At 34.0% G+C, this 18,454-nt stretch overlaps 1 protein-coding gene across 5 annotated transcripts in view; it reads left to right on the plus strand.

Moving 5' to 3' along the window:
- The window catches only part of VPS13B (vacuolar protein sorting 13 homolog B), a 429,201-nt gene that overhangs the window by 255,897 nt on the left and 154,850 nt on the right, over positions 1–18,454 (plus strand). For all 5 annotated transcript variants that reach the window (XM_017806398.1, XM_017806401.1, XM_017806402.1 and 2 more), the window contains exon 31: positions 15,819–16,022. In XM_017806398.1, coding sequence (XP_017661887.1) covers positions 15,819–16,022 — 204 coding nt within the window. The remainder of the gene's footprint in view (positions 1–15,818; positions 16,023–18,454) is intronic.

Consider the following 18,454-nt stretch of genomic DNA (forward strand, 5'->3'; position numbering starts at 1 on the left):
TAAATGGAAATTCTTTAAACATACCCCTTCCCCCCAAAAAAGTTACACGTGGAGTTTACTCATGAAAAGATAGCTGTAAATTTTCTTATTTTTTTCATGAAACTTTTTATCAATGCAAGTCTTTTTTTTATTGTATCTAGATGGTTTTTTCAATGTATCTAATCTATGCTTTTCATTTTTGTAGTTTACTGTTTTTCACTGTTCAACTCTCAAACATTTATAAATTACAAAACAAAGTTGTTTTCCATATAGAATATCTTCTATTTATCTTTATTTCAAGGACCTCTGTCTGAAACATAGTTGTGATAATCATGTAAGGCCCATAATTGGTTAACAAAAATCCTTCAGTGAAATAAGGAGTAATAAACAATTTTGTGTGTCTGTCCTGATAGTGCTGGAGTGAGGGGAAGGAAAAAATGATGCAAGGAATTTATGAAAGAAGCACATACATAGCCAGCAGTCTGTGTGGAAATCTGTTTTTTCTTTCAAATGTGGTTTGGAAAATCAAATGCTTTTCAAAACTTTTCAACAGCACCCACATCTATAAGCATCTTCTCTTCAGGAATATTTTTTTAATTCAGTATTAAATCGCTGTGGGACAAATTTATATTCAAAAAACTATACATTGAAATTATTGTTACAAAAAGCCTGAATTTTCTATAATTAGTATGAGCAGAAATGTTAATTTTGATGTTTTCTTTTTCAAACCAATTGACAATTAAAAACTATTCTTTTTTGCATAGAACTGTAGCATTAGAGTAACTAAATGTTTTCCAGAATATGGACCTAATATGAGTAATTATCTTTTAAGAGTTTATTATGTTACAAAGATTCTATTAAAACTTATTTTCTCTTTTGCTTCTTTACTTTTTAACACTTCTTTGAAGCTTATTTGGTAGGTAGACAAGGAATTAGCTAATGCTAATTAGTTGACCTGAGTTTCCTTCTTTTTCTTTGAATAAAAGCAACAAAGATAATCAGTGAAAAAATATGTATGTGCACATAGTTTTTGATGGAAATGTGAACTGCTTATTAAAATGTCCATATGTACCATAGGGAAAAGGAGTATATCATAAAATCTCTGTTGCAGTTTTTCTAAACTTTCTAAATGGTTAAAACTGCAGAGGGAATGTTATGTAAGAAAATAACTTATAAGAAAAGAAATTCTTTGTGTTTCAAGGAAAAGTATTTCTTTTATTGCATACAGGTTGTGAAACAGAGTTGCACTAGCACCATTTTCAGTTTTCTTCTTCCTGTGTTAAGGAAAAAAAATTGTAACAATGAAGATTTTAAACTTGTTCCTATAATTTATTTACTAATTTTTTCAGATTTGAGACCAGGATGGTTTTATTCCTCAAGATGTAGCTTCTTCTTTTTTTTTTTTTTAAACAGGATTTTCTCTACATATAATTTCAACATGCAATCTTTCATTTAATAATTTAGATTTAATAATTGTTGAGCTGGGGTGTAAATCAAAATATTCATACCAAAAAGCAAGTTCGAAATGTTGTTCTTTGCTACTGTGCTTGAACGCATGCTGTTTTAGCATAAGGACCTTAGGAATGTCGTCTTTATCTTTCATAAGAATCCTGTACCACTCTCTGGAATAGGGCTTGGAGGTGAAGTCTTTTCCTGGTTTACATTTCTTACTTCTCCTATCTTTAGTAAAGAGGCAAAAACCAAATCTGCTTAGACCTTTCGCCCAGTAAAATATTCATGTATATGGATAGCATTACATGGAAACACCACTCCTAATTAACATTGGCGTGTTTGAGGCTATTGCAGCAGTTATTAATTTAAAACCCTCAGTGGAAACTAATCGTAAAATAACAGCTGGAACTGCCCATTTAGTTTCAGAAATGTAGCTTGTTAATTATCTAATACCAAAAGCTATTCAAAGCTAAATTTATATTTGGAATTCAACTTTAAAAATGTTCAGCTTTAACTATCAATCTTATTTTTAATTGAAATTTCTTTATGAGTTCTACAAGAATCTTCAACATATCTAATTTACCTAAATACATATATTTGAAATATATTTCCTTATAATGTAATAGTAAAAATAAAATAAATTTCATAAGAAAAGCATTTTTACAACTTTATTTTTCTCTTCAATTCATCGATTTAATCATATTCTCAATACACATACATACTTTATATTTTTTCTTTCACTTAGTAGCAGAGAATCTGATTCTTGCAACAATTTTTAATTTCTTCGTGCAGTTTCTCACAGAAAGCAAAGTGAATACTTTATAGAAACATTCCTATTGAAGAGCAATGGCATTATCATGTCATTTAAGCATCCACTTGTTAATCAGGGCAGCCTTATTGGAAACCTTATTAAATATGTCAGGGGAAAAAAAATGAAGTAAATACCAATAAAGAATGAATTCAAAGGAATAACCAATTAATTCAAACAGAGCAATGGTGAAACCTGTAAAATTGATAAAGATATCTTTTAAAGTCTTGTAATTCTTAAACAGTGCATATATTAAAAAAATATTTTAAAAATAGTATCCCTTGTCAATGATATATTGTTACTATCAACTCTGTTTTGAGGACTTAATATACATTCTATCTGCAAAGTTCTTCCTTTCAGTTGGGCACACGGCTTCTGACTTGGCTGAGGTATTTGCACAACTGTGTTCTTCAGACAGCAACACCCCAGTCCTTCATGAGGAGGGGTGGGAAGGAGGAATGAACTTAGTTTATGGAGACTCACAGAGATGTGTTTATGTGTGCACAAAAGCCCTGCTGTAGAGGCAGACAGAGATTTCAAAGAGTGACTTCACAGATCTTTCAAAACCATTCAAGTATTACCCGGAAGATTATGGCAACTTGCTCACATGTTTGGGAGGGGCTCCAGTGTCGAGGCGTGGTGAGGAGAACCAGTCTGAGCGTGGGCACCTTGTGGATGTGTCTGTTCTTTACTAATGATCTCTCCTGCCTTCATGTACCAGTTCAATGGGCAAATATGTTCTGTGTGTGCAAACCGGTCATAACTAGTGCTTAGGGCAATCACATGTCATTTTCCTAGATGAAGCATAAAGCATTTGAATTTACAGTGGGGTTAAGATTGTTTCATTACTCGAATGTCATTCATTCTAACACCTGTGTGTGATTTAGAACTAAATTAGGACTAGATTTCCAGAATCCCTTTAAACTGCTCCGTGTGTTCAGATTGTGAAATTCTTGGGTTGGACAGTTTAGCTGTGAACTTGGGAGCCAGGCACGAGAGATGCATCTTTTCAAAATGGAGTCTATGAAGTATTCAGTACCATATTTTATATAATTTATTGTAGCATGTACTACATGTCTTTGACTGTTTAATTACAATGCCATCATTAAACAGCTTAAGGTCAGAAGTAAATACCTGTTGTAAAGTAAAACTTTCACGAGGGCATTGCTGTCTCTGTTGTGCTTGTGCGCTATACTATGTTCTATAAAAGCATTTCTCAGCTGTGGGTGATCTTAACTATGGTATATTCTGCAAAGTCAAGGCTGAGTTAAACAGCAGCCTGAACTCAGAGTTTTCTTGTTCTCCTGATACTTCTTGCTGTCTCAGTAGTTGTTTTAACATGGTTAAATTAGTATTTGCTGCGTGGCGTATGCGGAACTTGATGCATGAAGTTCATATAACCTCAGTTTTGAAAGCTGTAATATGTTTATGGTGACTCAGTGGAGGAGAGATTAGGATTTCCTATATTTGTGCTGGTTTTAGATGCTGTTTAACATAGTTTTGGTCCACTTCCTTTTTTCCAAAAAACTGCAATTCTGCTGTGATGAAGCCAATCAAAATAAAATCAAACAAATTGTTTGGGGTTTTTGGTTAGTTTTAATCCTTTTAAACTTTTCATTATATTCTATTATCACTTTATATACTCAACTACTCCGTATCTTTAATTACTTGCTTTTATATTTCCTAGTCTTTAGATTCTACATATTTGTTATACATAGGGGATTTTTTTATTGAGACCTAAGGTTATTGCAGTTGTTCTCATCTTTTCCCTTGGAAGACTAATTTATTTTCCTTTTTTTTCATAATATTTTGCACATTTTGAATGAACCCCTCAGAAATCTCATATCTCTTTCCCTTCAAGCAGCACTGAAACATACCTCCTTCACTGAGATCAAGTTGTGTAACTATTTGCTTCCCTTAACTCCAGTAGCAACCCTTCCTTCCATTTGAAAATATTTTTCAAACTGTTAATTCTTCCTCAAAACAGTTCTTGTTTTACCACAGCTGAGAGAAAACATGTCAGATGTTTGAAGAGTTCTTTGAGTAGAGAAGTCTCTCACTCTCCCACTGAAGCAAGTGATGTGCAGGTTAGCCATGCCCAGTAAAGGGGATAAAGGAGTAAAGCATTTCCCTGAGCTTCTTTGGAGCAGCCCAGAGTGGGGTGAATGTGATGCTGATTTTTTGACATTACCTATGGTCTTTAGGCAAAGAATTTTGTGCCCACTGAGGTTGTAAATCTCAACTGTTTAAAGACCTACTTCTCTTCTCCACGGTGTTGCGGTTTGTACTTGTGTATTGTGAACTGGCTGAGGGAGCTGAAAGAATTAAAAAAATGTTTGGGTCATCAGGCAATTGTTTTCAGCTAGGTTATTGCCCTGAGCCTATTTATTCTGTAGATATATGAGGATTAGCCTTGGCAAAAAGGTGCACTGTATCAGCATGGGATTGGATCAGCTTAAGCTGCCATCATGCTCAAGGCTTTTGAAACACAGCACAGAATCTGACACTGTGTACTAAGAATTTTAATAAAATTCTCAGATTCAGCATTAACATTATTAAATAGACTGTAACGGCTTTAAAAAGTTGAACAAGAAAGGGCAAAGAGACAAAGAAAAAACACATTAAATACCACTTAAAAATCCCAGGATACTTTTCACAGTTTACATACTCAGCAACCTAAATGTAATGAAAATTTTTTCAGATAAGCTGTAAAACTGGGAAATAAAAGGTAATCTGAAAGCTAGAGTTATTTTTTATGTGAGTTGTGGTTTATGTTTTATGTTATAAAGCAATATTATTGAAGCTTTTACATTTCTTTTCTTCAAGTTACCTCCCTTTAATCTTTCTTTTTCCCTAATCAAGTAGCTTTATATTTTGCCTGTTATTGTAAAATACAGGGAGCTGGAGGGAATGAGGGGAGGTATTTGGGTTTCTGTTAACATGGGAGAAAATATTTAGTTGGTCCCTAGAAATTAATACCATGTTAAGAGTTAGAGTGGTCCCTCTGTATGAATTACTGAAGTAATGTTCATTTACTTTACACAGACTCCTTACAGTTTCTTCCCAGGCATTCCTTTGCTGATTCTTAAAATATACAATTGAATTCATATATCAAGGTTGCTTTTCTGTCTTAAATAATGAAAATTAGCATCTAAAAGTCTTGGCTGCAATTAATAATTTATTCTAAAATAATTCAAGAGAGCTTTTAAAACTTAGTATTCTATACAGTTTTCTTCTTAACCATTTGTCAGTAAATATAATTTCCATCAGATCTGGTTTCAACAAATATTTTCTGTTGAAAAGTATTTTCCAGTAATATATAAAGCAGACTTCTTTTCTCTGTGGTATTTTTTAATTATAACAGGATCTCAAGGTAAGTATAATGTAAGTTGTGTGCTTCTGTTACTGGGAAAACCATATCCCATTTGTAATGAGACATTTGTTAACTTCTGTATACAGATTGCGGTTCATTCCATAAATATTTGTGGGTTCTCTGATGTCCCTCACAGGGTTTTATCTATGACAGATTCATACCACAGCTCTTAAACTACTTTTTGGATAGAAGATTTCTTTCTTTTGCAAAAATGTTTGCCAATGTCTTTCATTTAATGCTTGTAAGTACTCCTGCTTTGGTTTTCAGTTATTTAACAAAAGAGATTATCAGAAATATACGGAATGGTTACATGTTATTTGAGCGTATTTCTCTATGGGATACTCTTCCAAGCTCCCATGGCAAAATTAAATCCATGTTACTGTTATCCTGAACCATTCAAATTGCTGTTCAAGTGAGCATGGTTCCTAGCCCTTACTGATTTTTCCAATATAGCTTCACTTAGCTCAACCACCTTAAGTATGGTCAAAAGTCATGCTTAATGATTCCTATGTTTAAGCCATTACTGTGCTATTAAACCTGATTATGCTGCAATAAAATAAAAAAAAAATATTAAAAAACCACCACCAACAACAAAACGAAAGCCAGACTAAAAAGTTATGGATGGTGGTTTTGTTGCATTTCAGAAGCTATTCTCTTTTTTTGTCCTTAAGAACAAAATATCCATCACTTTCTTTTTTTAAAGATTGGTTTGCAATCTTATAGGCTTTATTAATTTTAGGACACAAAAATAAATGTACCATTTTTCAGTCTCTCAAAATATTTTCCATGCCCACTGATGCTTTTTTTTTTGCTAGGGTTTTGGGTTTTGCCTGCAAGAAGGCAGTGGCTAACACTGGTATGTTAATGGCTAACACAAGTGCACATTGAGAGTAATAAAATACAGAGATAGTATCGAGCATCTCTGCTGAATTCAATGTAAATGATTGGCATAAAGCACAAATACTCCAGTTTTCTGGCATGATACTACATGTTCCCCAGCAATAAAAAATAAACAGGTGTGGAGGTGATACAAATAGAACATAAGAGTGTCTATAAATAAATATACCCTGTACTAGCAGGATAGGAGTAGAACAGGTTTGAACTTTTCCTGATAACCAAAATTATTTAACTGTTGAATAGTATTATTTACTCTTAGTATGTGACAGTTTTTCAGGGAACTGGAAGAAACTTGCAGATTAGCAAGTCCAACTTCAAAGCAAATCTGAAATTTTTCTGTTTCCCAGTTTAAGGTTGAAAGTGTATCTGTGTGTGCATATATGTATTCAAGAAAAATATGGAGGAATGCAATTCTCTGGCATATTTTTTTTGATCCACTTTATTCAGACAGATTGCAGTGGTTGATTTTTGTACGTTTTTGACATAGTCCAAAAAAACCCCTTGATATACACTACAAGTGTTTAAAAACATTACAAGTGTTTAAAAACATTACAAGTGTTTTTAAAGTTACTTTCTAAAAATAGTTCATAAAATCTACATATTGTTTTCTTCACGCATTGCAGCTCATAAGAGTGTAACAAATTATATTAACTAAACTGGACTCAAACTAATTACAGAGGATAGAATTTGCTGTTTCCCAAATGGGCAGTGTATTTGTTTGTGTGTTTGTATCTGTGTAGTGTCCTTGCATTTTTATTTTTTTTTCTGGCAGAAAATAAAACTCTTGAATTTTCTTTATAACCACCACTATTTAAATGTTTTGGGTGCTTGATGGAGTCACTGAACTACCCAACATTGGAATCTGTAGTCTTCACGGTCAATGTTGTGAATACACAGGGTATTTTGAGTAGATTTGCATTTTTTTCTTTCTCTTTTTCCCCTTCTTCAAATGTGTATTTAGAAGTAAAACTCCCCTTCAATATATCTTGCTAGGCATAGATTGATATTGACTTTGGAAGTGCCATTAAAAATAGTTTAATGGGAGTTTTAGGAAGAAAAAATATTGGGCTTAACATGACAGGTAATACATTTCATAATGAATTACCTGTGTCAGCTTATCAAATGCACTGTGGACAGTGTGCCTTCCAGCTTGTACCATTATACCAGGTTGTAGCACACCATTTAAAGAAATTCCATGCATCAAATCTGATGGCTGTGTTCAGTGAAACTCAACCTCAGTATTTCCAGGTGAATTTTTAGAACATCTGAAAAAACTGAGGTATTGTACCACTTAACTAGACTAATTGATTAAAGCAAGGTAAAATACAGGCTGAAAACAATGGGAAAATCACAAGATTATTTCCCTTAGACACGTGGTAAAGCAAGTAGACATTAAATATTTAAAAAATTAAAACAAAAGATCCTTTTACTGCCAAACAGCATTAAGTTTTGAGATAAAATTGTTTTTATCATGAAACAAAAGCATAAAAGTCTTTGGGTTATACTGTATTTTGGCTTTTTTGCTAGCCCCCTCCCCAGACTTCCACTGTTTAGAAAAACTCTGTTCCACGTGGTTTTTCTCTAGAAACATTTGGCATCCAAAAATATCATGCAGACCTTCCTTTGGAATTGTGCATACTTATCATTTATACAGTCTGTCAAATGTATATTTATACAGTGCTCCCTGAATTTGGGTGAATGCTTCAAAAGTATAACGAGATTCCTCAAACTGTCTAAACATTAAACAATATAAAAATGAAAAAACGATTTTTAAAAGTTCAGACTTGTTCATGCTGTTATTTTTGCTGAGGAATTTAAACAATAAAATTACAGAAGTAATTAAAACAGATGACATCTAAATGCACAGCTGCAAACTTCAGCTTTGTTTCATTTTACGCTTTTTTTGGGAGAGACCAAAAATTACTTCATAGTTTACCATACCATACTTTTTTATTATTGGATCATTCATACTGTGTTCCAGATACAGCTCTAGAAGACAACTGCACTGGAGAAATTCTTCAGCTTCTTTGCAGGCAATTACTATACCAGACCCTTTGTTATAAGGGACTAGTTTTAAATGTCTGGTCACCTCACAGGATATGTAGAGCATTTCCTGCCTGTAGGACTAGAGGAAGGAAGCATAGGACCAAAATGTTTGATGTGTGATCTACTGTAATTCCTTTCATGTAGTTAATAGCTTTTATATGATCAATGCACTGGTACCAATCCTGACGTTGGTGTGGCCCAGTTCACTAAAATCTGACCTTCTAAATGGATAGCAAATGGAATTGTAGTAGCACCCACCTGGCACCACCACTGTAATTAATGGGCATGAAGTAGGCATTGTTATTTTTTCCTCTGAATATGTACCTACTGGGTTTCAAAATAAAAATATGTAAGTAGTTACATAATAGAATACATAAATAAGATATTGATTAAAAATTGCAGTTATTAATTTTTATGCATATTTTATATCTTTGCTGTATATCAGATATCTCAGGATGTTTTCTATGCAATTAATTATATTCACAACATCATTTTGGCTTTATCCTCTCAATATAAATTAGTAAACTGTTGAAGAGGTTACTTTTGTTGCTTAGAGATACACAATAAGCAAGTTTATAGAGAATAGGAATGAAATCTGCCTCTCCTATTTTCCTTTGGCATGTTCTAGCCTTGCAAAGAGGGATGCATGTCCTACAGGCCCACAGCAGGGTCTCCCTAGACCCAAACCTTCTTGTGCACAACCTGGCAGATTCCATTCTTCTACATGTCCATGCATCCAGTTACACTTGTCACCTCAAGTTCTAACCGAGACAGTGTTTTCTGTTTCTTTTGAGAGGGTATCAACCCCATGTGCAAAAAAGACACAAACCATTCCGTTTCATTCACCAGATTTCTTCTATGTTCATGACCAAATCTCTTTTCTCTTGCATTATGATAGCTCAATGGCTATCAGTACTTTTTGAAATAGTTTTGGATTAATGTAAATACCTTATGACTCAGTAGTTGCAGTTGATGAAACTGGTCAAGTACAGGACACACAGTAGTTAGCAAAAAGAAAAGTGATTGTAATTTTATGGTTTTTAATCTCTGAGCAATTTGCTTAAGAACTGAGGGTTTTTTTCTGTATTGAATGTTTTTAACAAAAAACTTATAAAGTAATCATAAGGGTAGAGTTGTCTGCTTCAACTTGGTGAGAAAACGCTGTGCTGAAAGGTAATTGTAAAAAGAAAATAGTATGTTCTAGTAAGATATTTTGGAAACAGTTTGATTATTACTGTTGTTATTTTCTGTGGAAGACTTATTGTGCATAACTGGAAAAGTCTAGAAGCAGAGAGGAAATAAGTCTGCGTTTCTTACTATCCCATCTACATGTCTCAAATGTGACTATTTAATACCTAGCTTGGAGCTATTTAAAAGAAAGAGTTGTGGGTAGAGTACTGTGATGGCTTTGCTGGAGATCTTGAATACCTTCTCTTAATGTCATTCTCTGTTTGTCAGGAACCACAGTCTTCGTAGTAGTAGATTCTGTACTGTGCTTGAAATATCTAGAAGCTCGGAGTGTCTTCAAATAGCAGTAGATCAAACACCTTTTCAAGGCTGAATTTTCTAAACATGTATCTAATATGTCCTTATTCCAAATTCTGACATACTCAACAACATATAACAACACTCAACTAAAACCTTAGTGCTCTTTTAGTTGATGATCTGTTGTAGATAATAATGAGTGTAGATGATTTGTTCTATACATCCAAATTTTTTTTTCCATCAGGCACTTTGGCATTCAAGTATTGAATCATGTCTTAGGGCACGCTAATCCCTAGTTGAATCATACTTTTTTAATGACTTAAAAGTACCATGTTCCAATATGCTTATCCTTGTGTTACCTAAAAGTCTTTCTAGCTAATTGATGTCTTATCTTCTTCTTTAGCTTTTTGAACACTTATACCAGTTTCTGTCTTGACAGTGATACTTATCTCTGTAGGTATACAGTGCAAAAAAGGAACAGGTGCCCAAGAGATAAAAGTCAGACATTTATAACATTAATTAAAAAAAAAAGGAAAGTTACCCATTGCACTTGTACTTTTGCATCCCTATATCAATAGTTTGAAGCAGTCTAGTGCAATCAAAAGAAAATTTTGCATATGTTTCAGTGACTGGTCTTTTTTTCCAACATACTAATTGCACAAGTAATCTACCTCTAAGTTGATTTATGTCTATGCACAAAAAGTATAAACACTACAAGTCATTATAGAGTTAGAACTTCTGACTGTTATTGATTACAAAACACATTCAGTTAGAATGCGATTAATGAATTCTTCCTTTGCTTTCCTGGAATGATGTATTTGTCCACTATGTAAATGTTTAGAAGTGGTCAGTCATTTTTATTTTGCCCATGGAGCTAGCACTGATGTTTTCTTTTTTCAAGGCTCTTCCAAGTATGAATATGAACCCAGGTACCTTAACCACTCTGACTTACAGGACATCTGCCACGTTTTGTCTTCTGTAGATAATGCTGATGTGTCCGGCTGTGCAGAAGGCAACGCAATCAGATAGCATGCAGTTCTCGTTGTTAAACAGATTCCTGTAATCAATAGTGTCACTTGCTAATCAGTAAAGCATTAAAGAAAGTAGGTTTACTGTACTCAGTTTATATTTGCATTTAATACAATTTTGTTGGTATCCAATCCAGAGTGTGAGCCAGCAAATGTGAAAATGGGAGAGTAGTTGAGTTACTCTGAGGCTGAGCTGGAGAAGGGAGAAGGAGCAGCTGCCAACAAAGCCAGTCATATGTGGCATAGTTCCTGTGGAAAAGAGGCAGAAACTGTGAGATTTGGAGTTTACTGCTGATGGCATTTAAAAGCCTGCTCTAGTGACCTAGACTAAAATAAGTGGTTTCCAACATTCTAGCAGTCATAAAACATGGTTTGTTAAACCATGAATGAGTCTCCCTACGGATAGATGGCATGGTTAGAAACCTGAGGTTACCCTTGTCTTGGAAGATACGTATGTCACTCAGTATGGCAGAATGTGTACCCAGGATCATGTACGAAATATTAGAAATTTGTCAGGACCTTCCCTTATTGCCTAAGGATGTTTCCTCCTCTCTTCTTACAACATTAGAATTTTCTTAGCTGCTGCTTTTCTTTAATTTCAGATTCAGTGCCCTGGTCCCATAATTCTTCTCCCCTTTTTTTCTGCTTAACTTCTCATTCTTCTTTCCATCTTCCTCACAAAAAAGTCGGTTTAATATCTCCAAATTTAGGCACATCCAAGATTTCCATCGTGAAAAGTCAAGCTACAGGATTTTTTTATTCTGGTTCTAAGATCATGTCTATATATATTGTGTGATGTAGGGGAAGTTCTGTTTCTCTCCCAGTAGCTCAAGTGTTAACTTCTTTGTGTGTGACAAAAAGGCATTTATTTGCTATAATTAAAAAAAAAAAAGAGGAGTTGTCTTTCTTTGAAAAGCTGATTCCTGTCTGAGATTTTACTTATAGAAGCTTAGCATTTTCAAAAGCCAGTGTAGTTGTTATAGTTTGTCTAGGTTTACTAAATTTTTGTTCTGTGCCCTTCTTAACATCTGTAGCATCTCATTCCAGATGGAGTCCATTGCGTCCATAAACACTTGCTTCAATTTTCCTTGTTTGGTAAAATACATTTGATGGCCTTGTCAAGGAGGAAACTTTATTGAATTGAATTGGGAAAAAGGCAGTTAATGTGAATTAGGTCAGTGATAAATATTACTGTGATTTCTACATTATCCAATTACATCTCATCCATAGATGAGGGACTGCATTTAGGCTGGGACTCTACTAGCCTAAGCAGAAGAGGAAGGGGTCCTCTTGCATACAGACCACACCATTTACCTCTATAAAATAGATCCAAGCTTACTATCTGATTCCTTTTTGAATTAGAATAGGAGGGATCTTTTACCACCAGACAAAACCTTTAATAATTGAAATTTGGATAGACAGGTTTGTCTTCTCTGTACCTAGAAGCAGAAATCAGTGCACACAGAGATCCAATAAGTGCTGACGAAAATTAGCTGCTCTGTGTAAAGTTGGTGAATATTTCTTAATTGTTACATAATGCATAGTCTTTAAATGCCATTTTCCTGGCTTGTCTAGCTTTTTATAGGTCTCAGATGAGCTGTAAGTGGATAGATTTAGCTTCTTTACAATGGGTCTCAGAATTATGCCTATTCAGCAGCTTGTAGTAACTGGTTCAACATGAGCTGCTTCTTCAATAAACATACAAAAAGCCTGACCCGGACTAAATCAATTTTAAAAAAGAAAAGCTTAATGCTGTGTTTCCTGTTACATGCTTACAATTGTCTTTGGTTGCTTATGATCTTACTGTATTATTGACCAAATGTTGCATTCTACACCACCTGCCAAAAAGTTCAGGTGGGATAGTGAAGTTGTTTTCAGAAGAGGGAAGCACTTAAAATTATAACCCTGACAGTAAATTTCAGCTGGTAAAACATTGTTTATGCTAGAGGTACAGAAGTCATTAATTTGGCTCAGTCTGTTTTCCTGATTTTATTTGCTACAAGGATTTCAAAAGCTGCAGAATCAAAAAGGCTGCAGAGTTTATACAAGGCATGTACGCTTAAGATGAAGCCAGTTTTGCTCTGGTTTAGCTCTCATCCTTCTAGGAAGTATACAGCTAATAAATTGGAGGCATACTTAGGAAAATGGTTGATATGGAAAAGCAGGAATGAGTGCTTATGTAAATGCCTGTGTATAAATTTGTTGATATGGGAAACCAGAAATTAGTGCTTAAATAAATGCCTGTATGTATATTGCTTATTTGGGAAAAGGCTATATTTTCATCTTTATATAAAACTGGCAGGATGTACTTTCTGAAAGCAATAATAAGCTTAGTCAAAAAAAGCAAGGCATTAATAACTAATCCTTGTATTTTACGTCTGTGTGTAAAATAGGTGTTTCTTGAAATGGGTCATCTAGAGAAACACAGTTTTTTTGCTTGGATTTCAAATGTGATCTAAAGGGTCAGAAGAGGAGTTTTGTATTATGTAGGAGATTGTTAATAGTAGGAACGGAATGAAAATGTGAATTGTTATATCAACATGAAAGTATAAGGCTGTAATATTCCAAAGGAGAACAAAAAAAAATACAGTGGACAATTTTATACCACCAATAAATGCACCAGTACCTTGTGTTTAAATAATACCCCTCTGTATTTTGCTGCACCTAAAAATGTGTGTCAAAGGGTGATTTTGTTGTGATTTATATTTAAACAAGTAAACTTGTGAGGGGAAAGAAAACCATTGTCACAATGGGGAGTTTCAGGTTGGTGCATACAGACACATTTTGCTCAAGGAATTTGGTTTACAAAGTCATGATTGTGCTGAATTATTCTAAGGAATATAGTTCTAGGTGATCTTAATGCAAGTTATCAAGCCGCTCCTAAAAGAAGAAATCAAAAATATTCTTCACTGTGAAATACAGGAGAGAAGAATCCATTATGCAGGTGAAATTAGTATCATATTGTGTTTTATATACATAAGCAAATTTCCTAAAATACGTAATTTGGTGCGTTGTTTTCAGTAATATTTCAAAAAACGTACAGGTCAGTATTTACTTGTATTAGACAAAGTATGTAAATAGACACTGGGTCGTACATTAATCTACTCTGGTGAAGTTTTTTTAAAAAAAGCTGCATTCATACTGGTGAAATAATGCCTTAGAAAGAATAATAAAAGGCACAGTTGTTGTGGTTAAATCTCTCTATGTGGAAAGCTGACAAACACATTCTTGAGTTTTAAGAAACCGCATTTAATTTTGAAATGCCACTACTGACATAACAGATTTTCAGTGTATTTCTACTAAGCATTTAAGGAAGTTATAGGGGCTACTGAACAATGCCATCACAGTGCCTCACGAGGAATGACTTGATCAAAATGGCTTTCCTGTCATCCACATGCCTCTGTGGGTACATACAATTAATTAGTTAATTTTCTTAATTGCTGACATACTCTGTTGGTGACAATGGCAATGTATCAGCAGTTTCAACTGTGTTTAGATTTGACAAGCATTTGGATTGCACTTTGAAACAGGTTGCATACCTATACTTTCAGACTGCATACAGTGTGTACATCACAGTTTGGGATGTGCTGCTTTAATCCTTATTTATATTTAGATTATTAGCATCAATGATTAAACAAATTGCCGAATTATTAAGTTCTTTGTGAAGACAGCAGCTATGTACTAAATAATTCTGGCATAAGACAACAACCTGGAACAGAACACTAGATTGGATGTCATATGCAAATAAGAAGCTTGAGCTTTAATGCAGGTGTATGAAATCAATAAAAATAGACTAAAATTTGTGGTCATAATTGAAAGCAAAAAAAAAATTAGGATCTCCTTGCTCCCTTTACTGGCTTGTTTTGAAATGCGGTGATAAATTTAATTGTGAATTTTTATTATAGTATCAAGTGCTCAAAAAGCTGTATTGTTCCCTGTGTAAAAAGGGCAAGATAATTTTTTTTTAATATTTCATAGTGCTTATTAGCAGATGACAAATGTAGTGGGAGACTCCTCTGATACCAGTTACTGATAAAACTGAATGGTCTCAGTAGCCTCCACTCATCCAATAGCTCTTGAATGTTTTGTTGAAGTTGAGTCTCACTGTTTCCAAAACTCAGCTCAAGATTGAAATATTCTGTAAAATCTAATGTGGTAGAATTTAGAAGAATCCACAAGGAATATGGTTCACTCAACAATGCTTTTTTTCTCACTTTTCAGAAGAATTTTAATTAAAAAAGCACCATACTGAAATTCCATGGATTAAAGGATTAATTAAAAGGATTTAATTGTTTTTCCATCATCTTGGAATATTCTTTTTAATTTTCATTCTTTGATAAATTTGAACAGTGGGAAAATTGTCTCATAATGATCTTCTGGGTTATACTGATACATGGCTGGGTTTTTTTAAGGACTTGAATGTGACATCCTTTATCCATTCGGTAGATCTGAATCAGTCCTGCTTCCCCATAAGGCTACTCATATGGACCTGATTTTTGGAAGTGCAGTGAAGACTTATATCAACTTTGATGGATCTGGCTAAATTTAGAAATAGCTCTATTTGCATATTTCACATTGAATTCCATAGGAAAGAGGCAACTGGCTGTTTCTGAAGATCTAGAATGAAAATAATGCTTCAATGTAGTCAAGAATGGCAAAATTGATACCTTAATTTTGTATCTTAATGAATATCTGATCAGTCTGATTTTGACCTATGCTGATTATTTTTCCTTTTTCTTTGGCATTACAGGAGAGCACTAAATCTAGGAATACTTCGAGACCCTGGATCGGAGGTTGAAGACAGACAATATCAAATAGATCTTCAGTCTATCAACATTGGCACTGCTTATTGGAATCAGTTGAAACCAGAGAAGGAAAATGGAAAAGGAGGGGTTTTGACAGAGAGTGAGAGAAATTCTCAAAATCCAGCACTTGAATGGAACATGGCCAGTAGGTAGGGATCTTTAAAAAAACTTCTTATTTTCTGACGTTACATAGCACAGACACTATGTGCACAGACTCAAATCATTGACAGTATATCTGAATTAAATAATTCAGTATTGGTTTTGCTCTACATTACAAGCACATTTCCAAGGAGTTTTGGATTACACATTTGAATTGCATATTACTGTTATTGTTACACTGTAGTTACTCTCCAGTCATTGTATGCCTTTGCTTCCATTATAAGCTGTTCCCTGAGTGGCTTACTGTCGGTCCATAAAAATAACTCCAGGGCTGAGACTTCAGCTTCTCAGTCTCTAAAAGTGATGGGAGGTTTTGGGTTGGTTTTTTTTTTGTTGTTGTTGTTTTTTCTGTATTTTTAAACTTCTTTTGTTTGTAATTTAACAAAGCTTGAGTAAAACCAGCTTAGACATTTCTAAATTAGTGGAGGATAAAGTAGAACATTTCCTATTGATTCTGAACTGGTTTTTGCACTTCTGTAACTAAAACCAGATGAATTTTGAGAATGAGATATTTCAACTAAGTCTCCTTTATTGTCTATTGTATGATATGTGCACGCAAAGCCCCACCCTCTGGTTAAACAGGGCTGGAAGATACGGCATGCGTACACTTGCATGCTGTTTAAATTTTAAAGTTTTCAAATATAAAGTAGGGGGGTTAATTGGTAATTTGTGAAGATTTAAAATTTTTATTTTAGTTTTAATGTAATTTTTATACTTAAGTATTCATCCAAGTAGTTTAAAACTGAATTTTTACCGACTGTTTAGCAGTCCAACAGGAATAAGGTCTGATGGCCAAGAGCAAGCTTTCAAAAGTAATTTGATGGATTTACAGGTTTCTGCTTGGAGATGCCTCTTTGCCGACACATTTAGTTATTTATTTTCATTTATATCTAAGTTTTATATATTTATATATATTTATATCTAACTCATGCAGAAGCAATCCAATTTTTATTAAATGCATGCATAATTTTATGGTTCCTAAGACAGGATTCCTATCTGAATTGAGGGATGGGTTCCTAAAACTGATATAGAAAAACAGGCAGAATCATAATGAAATAACTATTTTTGGTTAATTTTCTGAAAAAGAGGAGATGAGAGGACTCAGATTTTTCTGAAAGTGAGGCAGTCTGTAGCAAAGGCTACATGAGGATGGCACGCAGAGTGAGCTTTGTAAGTGATATATTGATGAAAGGCCAAGAGGGCAAATAAGCTCATTCTGGAGGAGTGCATGCAGGAAAAAGATGTGATCAATAATAAATTCCAGTTTATCATTGAAAAATAGAAGGCAGGAAAAACAGATCTAACCCCAGTAATGATAAAACCACAAGAAGTGACAGAAGTATCGATAAAAATTTAAACACAGTAATAGTCTCTGTTCTTCATTTATAAGATCATGTGGTTCTTTCCTGTCTTTTAACTGTTTATTTATTATTTTTTAAACTCATAATTCCAAAGATGTTTTTTATTTTAAATTCTTAGCCTTAAAAATGTCTATAACCTCCTAGTTGGACCTTCAGATTGGACAAGTTCCTCATGAAGTTCTTTGTCACAAAATTACATATGTCCACTGGAAAATCTTGAAAAATAAGATTATAATAATCTCCAAAGGTCTTGTGGCCAATTTGCAAGTTAAGTTAAACATAGCAAAACCAGCCACTGAAGAACTGGCTTTCATTTTCCTTCCCACTGGTGACTGAAACCCTGTTGCCAGCACACTTTGGTATGAACTTCATGGTTATAGATTTAGATAGGAAATTTGGTGGCTGAAAAGCTAATAACATAAGGTAAGCAGCTATTACAGACAATCTGAGTTCTCTCTTTTTTTTTTTTTTTCTGTAACTGCTTGGACATTCTTCTTTTCCTCGCCAGACTTCCAAAATAAAATGTTATTAGAATGTGTTTGACAAATAAGTATGTTGGTTTTAAAATTGCTTTTGAGTGCATCTTCTGCTTGGGTTTTAATTTATATCAGTTGTACATTAGCTTTTCCTTTCTGGTATGCAATTACAGTATTTTAATTCCAGCTTGAATTTGTTTTCAAGAAAAAGTATGAATGCTTTCTTGTCCTTTTAGCTTTAAATTTTGCAGATTTAGTACAGTTTTTTCAGGATGTTCCCATTTTGTTTTTTATTTGGCAGTCAGTTTTTCTGTATCTGGGTTTATTTTATGATCTGTGGAAGTGTTGTGCTGAGAACTGGAAGAACCTGCACTGAACTCTGCCATTCACTGCAGTATTTCTAGCATGCACCGAGAGGCTGGCTGCATGATGTTTTACATGGTGCTTACTGTTTTCAGTAAGGGCTTAAGTTTACCTTAAGATTTCCTGCAACTACCACAGAAGCTTTGTTCTTTAACTTAATTGTGATACCATTTTCTTTTTTATTTCCTTAAGTTGCTTAGATATGTTTAACCTGGAACTGAA

Source organism: Lepidothrix coronata, unplaced genomic scaffold (assembly GCF_001604755.1).
Source record: "Lepidothrix coronata isolate B3197 unplaced genomic scaffold, Lepidothrix_coronata-1.0 Scaffold15, whole genome shotgun sequence".
Classification (NCBI taxonomy): domain Eukaryota; kingdom Metazoa; phylum Chordata; class Aves; order Passeriformes; family Pipridae; genus Lepidothrix; species Lepidothrix coronata.